This window comes from Cotesia typhae, unplaced genomic scaffold, assembly GCF_013202065.1.
Source record: "Cotesia typhae breed Kobodo isofemale line unplaced genomic scaffold, CoteBio_Ctyphae contig_123, whole genome shotgun sequence".
Taxonomy (NCBI): domain Eukaryota; kingdom Metazoa; phylum Arthropoda; class Insecta; order Hymenoptera; family Braconidae; genus Cotesia; species Cotesia typhae.
Window position 1 is genome coordinate 1 of NW_027423715.1, and position 14,065 is coordinate 14,065.

The following is a 14,065-nucleotide window of genomic DNA, read 5'->3' on the forward strand; positions in this document are numbered from 1 at the left end:
GAGCATTAGATATTTCTGATGTATTCATATTGAAATAAGACGGTCTTATAAAATACCTTAACCTTACTTTTCATCCCAATAAGAGAGTTTTTTCTAATCATCATTTCAGTTGACTTGAGATAATCTTAAATGTATTTACAGTGAAAAAAGTGGTTCAAATAATGAATTTTTTGGGGTTATATAATATTGACATCGACGACAATAATGATATCAATTTTGATTTGGACAACGATGATTTAATCATACGTATTCCAAAACGTTATATTTGAGATGTGCAAGATCCTTTTGATTTTTATTCAGACATCGAATTCAAACAAAGATATAGATTTGACAAGGATAGTGTTAAATTTGGAATATTACCTCTTATAGAACAAAATTGAACTAAAGTCAATAAACGAGGATTACCAATTCCACCAATTTTTCAATTATTAATATGTTTGCGATTTTATGCGACTGCTTACGGTTTTCCATTTCGCGAAGCAATTATAGAACGTATGTTCAATGGATAAGATCTATACAGTTTTGATATTTTTTTAATATAATCGTTTTTTAATTGAATGAGAATAATTTTTTATTGATTTGAAAATTTACGTATTCTTGATAACTTGTAATCATAAATTGAAGTCACAATTTTATCTTGGTTGAATTACGAACTATAAATGTATTAAATTCAGAATTGTAAATATAATGGATTCTATAAAAATTTTAATTTTCGTTAAATACATATTATTTGTAGTTACTTTAAAAAATATATCTGTAAGAAAAGTTTTTGAACGTGTTTCAATAAAAAACAAAATTTTTTATAAAAAAAACTATTTTTATTTCCAGCCTTGACATTTTTGGTTTGATTACATTAAAAAATAATTTATTTAATATAAAAATTTAATACATGCTTTAATAAAAAAGTTACGGGCTTAACACTCCAATATAGTTAACAATTGCATTAAAATGCACTTTAAAATTAAAATACTGTTAGCCCTTGGCACTTAAAAAAGGTTTTTTAACGTATAATATAAAATTATTTGTATTTTAAAAATTGCTATCGCCTTATATAATCTTTTAAACTAACGATAAATTTTTATTTTTACATTTCTATGTTATTTATCATGAAAATTTATAATAAACTAGAAACATCCAGAAGAAATCATATCAATCATGCCCTTAATTCTTATTTTGTTGTCTCAATAAATTTAACTTACTTAGTTCAGCTGCAGCGGTTGCTGCACGAATCTCTAATTTATACTTTTGTTTCAGGTGTTCAATTGTTATATTATGTATCTCTTCTTCATGTTGACATTTTAGTTGAAATAATTCCTCTTCTTGCTTTATCATTTTTCTTAACCTTTCGCTTCTATAGAATTTCTCGTCTTCGTTGGGTGGATTTTCTTTACCTTTAGTCCTTTTCCTAGATTGTTGAGCTAAGGTGATTTTAAAAATATTAATTAAAATATATATTTTAAGTATTATGCCCAATCAAACTACTTACTTTCTACCAACGATCTTTTAGTAACAATAGACGATGAGGGTTCACGTGGTAATTCTTCATCATCATTGCCATCATTCTCATCATCTAGGTATAGTTGTTCAAGGCCTATGTATTCTTCATATTCCATTGAGTCAACAGCATTACACTTATCTAGATAAAAAAGATTTCTTGTAATTTTATCAATAGTGAACGATTAACCAATATATAAAAAAGTCAGAACAGCAAATATCTTAGTAGCTTTAAAAATAAAATAATTACAGAAGGAAAAAAAGATGAAAACCTACCAGTAACTTCTTCTTCAGACATATTTGAAGAAAATAAAATCGGTGCAGTTTTAATTAAGCTTGGGGTAATAAGTGCAATATCAGGATCAACTTCAGAATCTGGAATTGATGAACCGCCCCCAGTTGCAAGGCGATGTTGCTTTTCGATTGTCAGCGCATTCCGTTGTTTTGTTTTTAGATTTGATCAAAGTTTTTTGAGTTGATCTGCGTTTCGCTGCAATATTTTTTAAAATTATTATAAATTCGGCATACTATGTATTAAAAAAATAAAAATGAAATTAACAGTTAACTAACAATTTTTTATTGTTTTCTAAAACTAAAATTATTTGTAAAATTTAATTAAAAACTGATCAAGTGGTTGTTAATTTTAAAGTCATATTAAAAAGTTAATTTTACCTTTTCAGTAATTATACTAGATGAATTAAAGTCGGTTGCGATGAAATCCCATGCTACTTTTTTTTCACTTAATGTAGCAGCATCACTCTTTTTATTTTCAATTACTTGAGCATAATTTTTTAAAATTTGTAGAAAATATTTTTTTTCTACAGCGGTAAAATTAGTACTTTCTCTTTTTTTTTAACATATTTTCTTCTGATCTTGCGGTAATAATTTTCTAGTGTAACTTGAATTTGAGGCTTACAATTTTCTAAGGCATATTTGTACATCTGTTTATAATTTTGAGTAAAAAACTTCATTGTCAAACTTTAAGTACGTTTCAACCAATGAGATCGTTGGAAAGATAAGAATTTTCACGGAAATTGACGAACACGTCGTAGACATCTAAAGAATTTTTAGGCGGGATCAATTGAAAAAGTGTCGGCATATTTAACAAAAATTGTGTAATATATTTATTCAAAAATGTTTTTTATATTAAATCGACAATATTTATACTCAGCTCAGTCATTCAACATTAAAATTCTTATAATTTTTCCTGTAATATAAACCAACAATTAGCTTTTTATTTATTTAAAAAAATAAAGATTTTTAGCATTTAATAATATTGTTATATTATAATTAGTTTCATTAATATTTTGATATATTACTTGATCCATAAAAAATTTTAGTCTATAAAATGATTAAATATATGCTCAAGCACTTCAACCGAGTTATTTAAAAATAAAAAAAAATTTTTAAACTTAATAATAGCCTTGTTAATACAATCTTTAGCTTCATTTATTATAAATTTACAGAAAACATGAAAAATTTTACAATATGTAATGTTCTGAGTTTATTCTCTTAAAGAGTGTCGTTAAAAAAAAATAATTCTATCAATTAAGTAATAAAATTATCAATATTTGATGTACAAATTATTTAAAATCAATTAAAAATTTTCTATAAAAATATTTAGGTCAATTTATAATTATTAAAACTGTGATCATTGATAAAGAATAATATCGTATATATTATTCATAAATTTAATTATTAATTTCTCTTCGTTAAGTCATTAATAACTTGATCCAATTGTACTCCAAATGCTGTAAAGCTAAATGATTCGATAACTCTCTGTCTACCAGCATTACCAAATCTTTTTCTCATTTCACTATCCTTGATTAAGTCAGCAATTTTATTGGCAAATCCCTCAACGATATCCTGTCCGTCAACTAAATAGCCGGTCACACCATTGACGATAGTCTCCATAGGACCACCAGAGTTGTGTGCAATAACTGGTTTACGTAAATACATAGCTTCTAGAGGTACAATTCCAAAATGTTCATTTTCCGGTGTGTAAATTAACACATCACAATTATTTAACAACGAAATTTTTTCGCTATCCTTAGGTGATTTAAAAAATATTACTCGATCAATAACATTTAATTTAGTTGCATAATCATAAAGTTCTTGATAATAAGTAACATTTTCATTAACGCGTTCATCATAGCCACCAGCAATTATTAAATAAATATTATCACTAAAATTTTCAGTACCTTTGAATTTTTCAATGCAGGTAGCAAGTGCGTCTATGGCTAACAGTATATTTTTTTTACGCTCGTAGCGATTGATCGATAATATTATAAAACGATCAGCCGGTAAATTGCTCAATTCATCTGCAAAAATATTCTCCAGCGGCTGAGGTGTAGCTGTGTCAAAAAAATCGGTGTGAATTGACGGATACAGAATCTCTGGAGTTATATCCAAACTTTTAAATGTTTGTTTAAATACTTTCAAGGTGTAATTACTGTTAACAAAAATCTTATCTGCTTGACCAGTTGTTTTTTCTTCTAAATAATTTAATGGAATGCGATAAAGTGATTTAAGCCAACCTCCAGGTTGAGTTAGCAATTGATCTGGATGATGGCAATAAAATATGACATAATCAGAGGCCATACGTAAGAATGGAATACAAGCAGATACAAGATCACAAACTATAATGTCGGGACGATCTGACATAAAATAAATGGCTAGTGCCGCGTAAATCATTCGTATATAAGCAAACACTGCATAAAATTTTCCAAAAATATGTCGTGGTATCCAATTACCAACCACTGTCACCGGCAAAGTTCCATTGTTTGTTTCGGCAAAACTGCGTTTCGGATCATGATGTGTTGTGACAATTTTGACGTCGTGGCCGAATCCCTTCAGTGCCAGTGCAGCGTCAACAATTAACCTTTCAGCACCACCAATTCCTAAGTCAGGGTGTAAAAATGTCACCTTAACCATTTTTTAACGGAGTGTAATTCACAATTAAATTCTTAACCTGTAATTAAAAATAAAATATTAAAAATAATTTCTATTTTTTCATGAAAAAATTTCAACTGTATTTTTTATTTTTAACAAAAGATTTAAATTTTACTTTAGGTTATTTTCTTTGATAATATCCATGCACCACAACATTTATTTACTTTATTTTTTCTTAATGGCTACTGTCCCGATTAATTAGTTAAGCCACGTGCCAAGTGCCAGCGCAATGTTTTTTTTTTATCAATGTAAACAAAACAGTTACGGCGCAAGTGTCATAAAATTGTAGCCGCTAGATGGACTGTACTTACCTGTTTTTACTGATAAAGGTTCTTTTTCAATTCATCTGTTTCAACTTGCAAGGTTTAGATAGCTCAAATCACGGAGGAATAAAAAAAAATAAAATAAGTGCAGGTAAATTTCAAAGATGTCTTTAAGTGTTTTTATTTAGAATAAAATTATAGAATTGTTTAATTAGACATCTTACGAGATTACTTTGTCATTAATGACATAACAATTAAATGATAATGAAAAAAATTATAACACTGAAGTTAACAAATATTAAAAATTTTTTTGGAATTTTATACCAATTAAATTATTAAAAAAACATTTAATTAAAAAGTTTCACATGTGAGAATTAATAAAAATTACAAGTTAAAATTTTTAGAAGCATTTTTTTATTGTAATTAATTTATTAAAAAATTTTTTTAAATTGACAGCTAACTTTAATGTCATATTTAAATAAAATAAAATTGCCGCCAGTTTTCAAGTTTGTGCGCCTGCGCAGTTTCGACATAACCAACTAGATTTGTTTATAAGTACGAGAAAAGCACGTGTATTTATTGTCTATTGCTTGAATTTTAGAAATTTATGTGTAATATTTTTTAATAATTTATTATATACTCACATTTATTAATAAATTATTATTATTATCAATGTTAGTTTAAAAGTAATAATTATTTACGTTGAAAAAAATTTTTTAAAACTGTTAAATATTTTTTTAATTTAAAGTGAACCGTAGTTGTTAATAAAATTGTTCAAAATGAATGCAGAACAAATATTGAAAAACAAGTCAACTTATTATAACTTAAATCAAGAGTTTAATCTTTCTGATACTTTAACTAATTTAATCAGAGAAGAGCTTGAAATAAATAGTGATTCAAGTGAATTATTTAATGTCAATTTTTATAATGACTTAAAGACGTTGAGTAATGTTGGAAATTTACCACCACAGGATGTTAATAATGAAAGATTAACGTGTACAGAGTTGAATCCAATTGACTTTAACGTATCGTCATGCTTTAAATCATCGCCGATAAAAATATCAGCTAAAAAAAATTTTAAAAATGTCAATGATAAGACAAATCCAAGAAGACTTGGTTATTCCAAAAAACGTAGGAGTAGTAATATTAACAATGAAAGTAAAGAAATAAAAACCGTAAGTAAGTTGATTGATAACATTGAAAATAAAAATATTTTTTCTGAACCAATAGTTCTAGAAAAAATTAATCCAAGGATTGTTGATGATAGTCTTTATAATTTAAATAATAGATTAGGTTTAACAAAGTCTAGTAATAATGTCGAAAAAGAAATTGATATTGATAAAGATTGTAATAAAATGCAAAATGGAAATATTTTATCAAAATCAATGATTCATGGAACTTGTGATGAATCAATTTTAAATACTAGCAATCGTTATGAGAATATTGAAGATATTCAAAGGTATATCGAACAAACACAAGATATAAATAAAATTTCAACGCCAGTTCAAGAAAAAAATTACGAAACAATTGCTGGTGAGAATTTTAATAACTCAGATCAAGAATTTATTATTGAAGAAGAATTTTTTATAGATGATCAGCCGATGTGTGATGTAAAAAATAAAAAAATGATTTTAACGTCAATTAATTTAGAGGAGAATAGTAAAACAGTGGTTGTTGATAGTCCTGGTGGCTTGGATAAAGAAATTGTTATTGAAGAAAAATTTACTACAAATAACCATAATTTAAAAGAGAAAAATATTGTACTTACGCCAGCGACTTTAGAAGAAAATCATGAAACTGCTGTTGATACTGCTCATACTTTAAATTACGAGACTAATATTCAAGAAAAATTTATTTGTGATTTAAAGGAGAATAATATAGTACCTATATCAATGGCTGTAAAGGAAAATTATGAAACTGCTGGTAAAAATATTGATTGTTCAGAACACAAGACTGATGTTGAAAAAAAATTGATTATAAATAATAATAAACCCATGAATGATTTAAAAAAAGAAAGTATTGTCCTTGCACACAACGTTTTAGACGAAAAAGGTGAAACTGCTGTTGATGACACAGCTTCAATTCCATTGACTCAAAAGACAAATTTAGAAGAAACTGCTGTTGAAGATTTTGATAACTCAGATGGTGAAACTGTCTTTGAAGAAGAATTTACCATCGATAATAATCCTATTTGTAATAGAAAGAAGAATAATATGATTTCTATACCAATGACTATAGAGAAAAATTATAAAATTACTGGTGACAGCAATATTAACAATGATAATTCAGATCAACAAACTGATATTGAAAAAAATTGATTATAAGTAATAATGAACCCATTCGTGGTTTAAAGAAGAATAACATGATGTATATACCAATTACTGGAGAGAAAAATGTTGATAATTTAGATCAGGATACTGTTACTGAAAAACAATTGGTTATAAATAATAATAAACCTATGAGTGATTCAATGGATGAAAATTTAGTGGCTGTATCAATGATTCTAGAGAAAAACTTTAAAACTGCTATTGATAGTACAATTTTAATGTCAACGGTTCACGAGAAAAATATAGAAGAAACTAATTTTGATAATTTAGATCAAGAATTTATTATTGAAGAAGAATTTACGATAGAAGATGAGACTATTTCTGATTTACAGGATGAACATAAGGTTTCAACATCAATGACTCCAGATGAAATGACATCTGGTAATGATATTGGCAGTTTAGATCAAGAAATTATTATTGAAGAAGAAATTGTTATTAACGATTTCGACGATGATGTTCAAAGTGAGAATAGTGCTTTAATACCAGCAGCTCAATACCACAATGCTTTTAATTCAGGACGACAATCTGTTATTAACAAATCTGATGATTTAACAAATGAAGATATTCTACCAGCGCTACTTAACTTTGTGGACAATAATTCTATAACTGTTCTTGATAATACTGATTGTTTAGATACAGAAAAAGATTTAAAAAAATTTATTGATGAAGTATCAAGTGAAAATCTTTTTGCAATACCAATTACACCAGAAAAAAGTAATCACGGTAGTTCTGAAAAGAGTGATCATGTTTTCATTACTCCTGTAAAAAGATTAAATAAGAATATAATCAATAATTTAACACCTTTAAGTCTAGAAGGACTTAATTCTGATGACGAATATGACAAATTGTGCAATGAACAATTTTTTAATCGTTCTCATAATTTTCAGGAAAGATCAATTCGTTCTGACAGTGAATATGAACGGATGTGTGAAGCGATATCAAATAACAGTATGGAAGAAGCGAAATTCAATTATGAAACAAGTGAGCTATTGAATTTCAATGATATTGATCAATCAACTGACGAAAAATTAGCTGATTTACTGAGACCACCGAAAACTAATTCTTGTAGTAGAAAAAATCAAGATTATATGATTACAGTTGATCCATTGATTGATCATGCAATTTCGGATGGTTCTTTGGGTGATATGTCGGATGAAAGTGATTTGGGTATTGAAGTTGAAAGTAAACATATTCAAAAAATCATCAAGAAAAATGCTGAGCGAAAGAAATTTTTTAAAATACAAAAGAAATTTCATAGTGCACAAAGTAGCAATTCAGTTGGTGGAAATGAAGACGAATGCACTGGAGAGACTAGGTATAGGACTAGAAGAAAACGGTTGAGAAGTAATGGATCAGTCAATTATAATGAAGATTCGGGAGATAGTTTAGATGATCGTTTACTGAGGAAAGTTGTTAAGCCTAAGGTAAAACGTACTAAGAAATCATACAGTAAGATTGAAGGAAGAAGAAGTTCCAGGCTTTTAAAAAAATCTACTAATAAGGAAAATAGTCAAGATGGTAAAGGAGATTTTGTAAATAATGTAAATAATGATAAGAAACTTCCAGTTATTATATTACGGCGAATAAACAACTTAAAACCTCAAGATTCTAATAATCAAAAGAACGGAGGGTTTTCTGAAAGAAATCCTGAAAATTATGTATGGGCGATGAATTTTGACGGTTCATTTAATAAAAGTAATCAAAATTCTTCCAAAGATAAAGCAGAAGTTAATGAAAATGTTACTGCGAAATTTTCCAATGATGAGGAAAATCAAAGAAGTTATAATCAATTGACTGATTTGTCAATTATGAATACGAATGATCATTTATCTGAAAAATTAATAACTACTGACGTAGTTGATACAAGAACAGAATCATTAGATGAGAAATCGAATGACAAGAATAGAGAAAATAATGATGAAATTACAAGTAATTTAGATAGTTTAGCAAAAACAAATTTGGAAGAAGTGTTCAGCCCTATTTCTCGGGGACCTTTACATCAATCTAGTCCTTGTGAAAAAGAACCTAGTGTTGAGTTTGGGGAACAACCTTGCAATGAAATTCAAGAAAATATGGATGTCGACCAGCCTGCTGAAGAAACGACGGAATTTAGATTGCAAGATACGAGCTTTATAGGAAGAAAAATTAAAATAAGTGAAAAAATGAAAGAATATCTCAACGATACGTATCAATCGGATATTGATGGAAATGTTGTAAGTTCGTCGACAGAAAAATGCTATACTGAAAAATCACTTAGTAAATTAAAAGTGCATAATGATTCAAACAGTCCAAATGTACCAACATCGAGTAATGATAATAAATTAATGAAATCTGAGTCTGAAATATCTGACGCTAATGATAATCATGACTCTGATTCTTCTGATCCATCATTTTGCAGAATGAGTGAAAAATCAAACGATTCAGAATCTACGAACCCAGATGAAATTGATGGAAGCAAAAAAAAATTAATGAAAGTATGTTGAATAGATGATTGGTCTTTATGTCAAAGATTTTATTTTTTTTTTTATTTTCAGAAACTAATGTTTTTAAAAGTAAAACTTGAACACAAGGTTCCAAAACAACATCAACTTGAAAGAAATACGGCGGATCCAATTACTCCAAAACTTAAGGCTGAGTTTTGTAAATATGCAGAATTACAAACAGGAAAATTTACAGTAGAAGAAAATAAAATTCTGCGAAGAAATTGGGATCGTTTTTGTGAGGTACAAAAAAATTAGTATATTTAGTCATACATTATATTTTTCATAAAAGTTGCATTAAAAATACTAATTTCAAAGTCTGGAGCGAACCAGAATTAGTTTCAGATGAATAGCGAAATAAATTCAAGAAAGTAATGGTTTTTTTTTTTTTTTTTTATTAAATATTATTCGTAAATTGAATAATTTTTTTTTTGTCATTTGTATTTATGCTTAGTAACAGAATTATAATATATCAGTACAGTTAACGGTTATAATGACAATTATAAAGGTATTAAATAAACAAACGATTGATAGGATTGAAAATAAAGCTACAACTTGATCTCATGGGCAGAAAATGATTGATTCTTGCTCGACAACAGTCGCATTAGTCTAAAATTGACTAGTTTCGGTTGGCTCAACTAATTTAAATTTTATCGTTTCTTAACACTAATAAAATTTTTATTTTTATTAGGTTCATAACTTAGATCCAAGTTGTGTAACACTATTGTTACAAAAATATAATCAGATTAAATCATTAATCGGTTACATGAAAGATAGAACTAAACTCATGCAATTTTTAGCTAGAGATCTACCAAATAGGCTCTTGAATAAAGTCTACAGACGTTTCAGATATTTATACGCAGAAAGAAAAAAAATACAACAGTAAGTTTTTCTTTTGAATATCTAATACCAGAATGAAATTATCAACATCTTTATTTTTATTTGTTATAGGAAGCCAAATATCCACCAGTTTTTGGTCAAAGAGGATAGAATGATTATGATGTATATGAATGATGAAGATGAACCAGATGTTGACAAAAATTTGAAAGAATTGTCAAAATTATTGAAACGACCGGAGTCACTAATACTGGAGCGTTATAATACACTAAAGAATGGAGAAAATCCATTTACTATGGAAAGAAAGAAATATACTGAATGGGACATGTCAAGAGCCGAGAAGTTTATAAAAGAGTTTATGGATTTAACTTTAACTGAAGATATTGAGGAGCTGAGATACGCCAGAATTCCACATTGTATATGGGTCGAAATGGAAAAAAGATTAAAGCTTCCCAAACTCAAGTTAAAGATCTTTTGGTTTCATCAGCTTCATTTGCAACTATTCAATTCCAAGCCTATTTTTTCTAGTGATTTAAAAATTATGTTGATTGAGTATTTATATGTCAAAGGTATTTCTAGTAGAGATCAAATTGATTGGTCAGTTGTTGCCGAACACTTTGATAATTATGTAACATCGGAATCTCTGAGAAAAATATTTACTACATTGCTTTGTAGAGTACCCATCAAAGATAAAGAAAAAAATTTACTGGGTAAACTTTTGGATTAATAATAATTAAATCAAATAAATTAATTTTATGTCATTATCATTAATAATATTTTTTTTTTTTTTTTTACAGAATGCATTGAGTGGATGTATGAAAAAAATTCCCGAAATAACAGAAGCTAGATACGACTATCACTTGCCACGGTTAGCTTATAAAGATGGAAAATTAGAAATTATAGATGATTATTGCAATGGAAATGACTCAGAACTTTCATCAGATTGATTTTTACAGCTTTATTTTAATGTAAATAAGAAAAATTTATTGATAATATATTTTAAATAAAAGATTGATACTATAAAATTGGAGCTTGGATAATTTAATTTATTAATTACATAATAATTAAATGCTTGTTAAATTTTTAATCACTTATGAAATCAAATGTTACTCTTTTTTGATCGTTTTTCAATTGCTCGTTCTTTAGCTTTCTGATAAAGAGGTACAAGTTTACCTTCTTTTGCAAGTACTTTTAACAATTCGACAATTAAAGGAAGATAATTATGTTTACGTCGCGCATTTTCAATCTTATATCTTTTCGACTTGTTTACTTCATCTTCAATCAATGATTCTAGTCGTGCAACTTCTGCTGGATCACAAGTGTTCATTTTTTGTCTCTCATAAAGCATTTTTCGATCAGAAACAATCGCCATCAAATTGAAGCGAATTTCTCCTTCATTGTATCTAAAAATTAAGATGTATTTTCAATTATTAATATAAATCTGTGGAATTGGTGATTACTTTTAAACTATTAAGGGATTTTCTCGTGTGAGAATTGAGTGTTTTATTTTAGTGGTTAATTCCCTAATAATTATTTTAAAAATTTATAATAGAGCCTGATAAACTTGTAAATAAACTAAATGGAAAAAACACCTAAAATTCGGGCTTTTAAACGAGAATACCCCCTCAAAAAATGTTAACTTACTTATTGATTCTTTTTTGAATGATAGGTTTAGCAGCTTGAACCCATTCATCTCCGGTAGGACAAGGACCTAAATCTATAGGACCTTCTTTGAGACCATCTAATTCATATAATCTTCCATCAATAGGAACATAGCTCACATAATGAAAAACATCGTAGTCATTATTATCTTGCTTTTGATCGTATTCGAAAAATGTTTGCCTAGAATTTGAATAAATATTATAGAAATTTAGCAGATAAATTATTTTATGAACGATAAGAAACAAAATTTCATCATTGACAATGTTACTGATACATGGAAAGATTCTATTGAAACTAAAATATTTACATTTATTTTTGTAATAAAATTGTGCAATTTGGTAAACCTTTTGCTCTATTTTTTTTTTTTTTAATTTACTTAAAACAACTAATATATTAAAAATACTATGAAAAATAAAAATATGATATTACAATACCTTGCAAACATATTATGAGCATCTCTGATTACATCAGAATTGCTCAAAGTAAGTCCTCGAATTGTAGGATCAAAACTTTGACAGAAGTTTTTGAATTCTTCTAAATTCTGTCCAATTGATACATCAGGATGTTTGCAGTTCAATAATATACTTAGAATAGCTTGTGTAGCACAAACATTGCCTATAACCTTGTAAAAAATAAAAAAAAAATTATTAGATATATAATTCGATCGTTCACAATATTATTTTTTCTATTGACTTACCTGTTTAGCAAAAAATATTTTATCTAATCTGTTATCTTTGACAATAGGTCCTGCTGGTTCTTCACCTTGAACCCATTTGAATAAAAATATCAAGCCATGGACAGGTCTAGATTAAAAAAAAAATAAATAAATCATTCATTATTAATTGAGCATTTTATGATTTTTTCAATCATTACTGATAAAGACATATTTTCATATAAAAATTAAGTTAGCCAACATTTACAAATTTTTAGAATTTTTTTTTATTGAAAAATTATTTAAAAAAAAATAAAAGAAAAAATTTCACATGTAGAAAATTTTAAAAATTATACATGCAATTTTTGAAAAATATTTTTTTGTTCTAATTTAATTATTAAAAAAAAAAAAATTAAAAAATTAAAAACGTCAGCTAACTTTATTATTATTTTTATTAAAAATATTACTTGAGCGGCTCGAATTGATCTTCATCCAAACTCCATAGTTCTTCAACTTGAGTTCCTTTTGCTCCTAAAATTATACAAATTAATATTTTTACTTTGAACCATGACAAAGGAAAATTTGAAAAATAGTAGATACATTTTGTAGGTTATAATTGAATTATTCTATATTTATTTTTGAAATAGTAACAATTAACCAATTAATAATTAAATAGTATAATAGATGAAAAAAACTATTGATTAATTATTTATAAAAAATTTCTAATTACCAAATTCTCTGATTAATTCTGTAAAAACACCCGGATCGCTTTCAATGACACACCAATATCCTGTAGACGACGCCATTATTTTCAATGTATAAGTGTATAAAATTTAAATATTATGAACTACAAATATTATTTAAATACAAATTTAAATATAAAACAAATACACCAAGTCTACTGGACTCAGCTCGGCATAACCATCAAATTTAATTATAATTATGATTTGTTTTCCACAACACTGACACGCAAAAGTTGTCACATAGATTGGTTTAAATCTAAGTTATAACAATCGAGGAAAATAATCGACTACTCTGAGGTTGAAAGAAAATCGTAAGACTGATATCGATTTTACATTTACACATATCGATTATTTGATAAAACGATATTGTAATAAATCTAAATTTTTGATATTAAAAAAGTCAAAATTAATAAAACTGAAATTAACAAACATCTGTTAATTTTTTAGATTTTTATAATAATTAAATTGTTAATAAAAAATTATTTAATTAAAAAATTTCACATGGAAAAATTAATAAAATTTATAAGTGAAAAATTTTCGAAGTTTTTTTTTTATTGTGATTGTTTTGTTATTAAAATTTTATAACAATAAAGTTAGCCGACGTTTTTAATTTTTGATTTTTTTTAATAATTAAATTAGAACAAAAAAAAATTTT

General features: G+C 26.8%; 4 protein-coding genes across 4 annotated transcripts; 2 read left to right on the plus strand and 2 right to left on the minus strand.

Annotated features, from left to right (window-relative positions):
- Positions 1-1,804: 1,804 nt before the first annotated feature.
- Alg2 (alpha-1,3/1,6-mannosyltransferase Alg2) lies at positions 1,805-4,713 on the minus strand. The gene is made up of 3 exons (XM_074255507.1): positions 4,562-4,713; positions 2,167-4,465; positions 1,805-1,984 (listed from the first exon to the last, which is right to left on the minus strand). The coding sequence occupies exon 2, from the start codon at positions 4,426-4,428 to the stop codon at positions 3,193-3,195; it is 1,236 nt and encodes a 411-aa protein (XP_074111608.1). The 5' UTR covers positions 4,429-4,465; positions 4,562-4,713; the 3' UTR covers positions 1,805-1,984; positions 2,167-3,192.
- Positions 4,714-5,140: 427 nt separating this feature from the next.
- On the plus strand, positions 5,141-7,027 carry LOC141534328 (uncharacterized). The gene has a single exon (XM_074253636.1). It carries the CDS (start codon positions 5,489-5,491, stop codon positions 7,025-7,027), a length of 1,539 nt encoding a protein of 512 aa, XP_074109737.1. The 5' UTR covers positions 5,141-5,488.
- Positions 7,028-7,071: 44 nt separating this feature from the next.
- On the plus strand, positions 7,072-11,383 carry LOC141534324 (uncharacterized). Its single transcript, XM_074253622.1, is given in 6 exon segments — positions 7,072-9,510; positions 9,571-9,759; positions 10,208-10,398; positions 10,468-11,063; positions 11,151-11,172; positions 11,174-11,383. Coding segments are annotated over 6 exon segments (3,564 nt in total). The 3' UTR covers positions 11,301-11,383.
- On the minus strand, positions 11,297-13,659 carry Uch-l5 (ubiquitin carboxy-terminal hydrolase L5). The gene is made up of 6 exons (XM_074253648.1): positions 13,398-13,659; positions 13,135-13,198; positions 12,713-12,818; positions 12,450-12,637; positions 11,998-12,195; positions 11,297-11,756 (listed from the first exon to the last, which is right to left on the minus strand). The coding sequence occupies exons 1-6, from the start codon at positions 13,471-13,473 to the stop codon at positions 11,453-11,455; spliced, it is 936 nt and encodes a 311-aa protein (XP_074109749.1). The 5' UTR covers positions 13,474-13,659; the 3' UTR covers positions 11,297-11,452.
- Between the last annotated feature and the right edge of the window lie 406 nt (positions 13,660-14,065).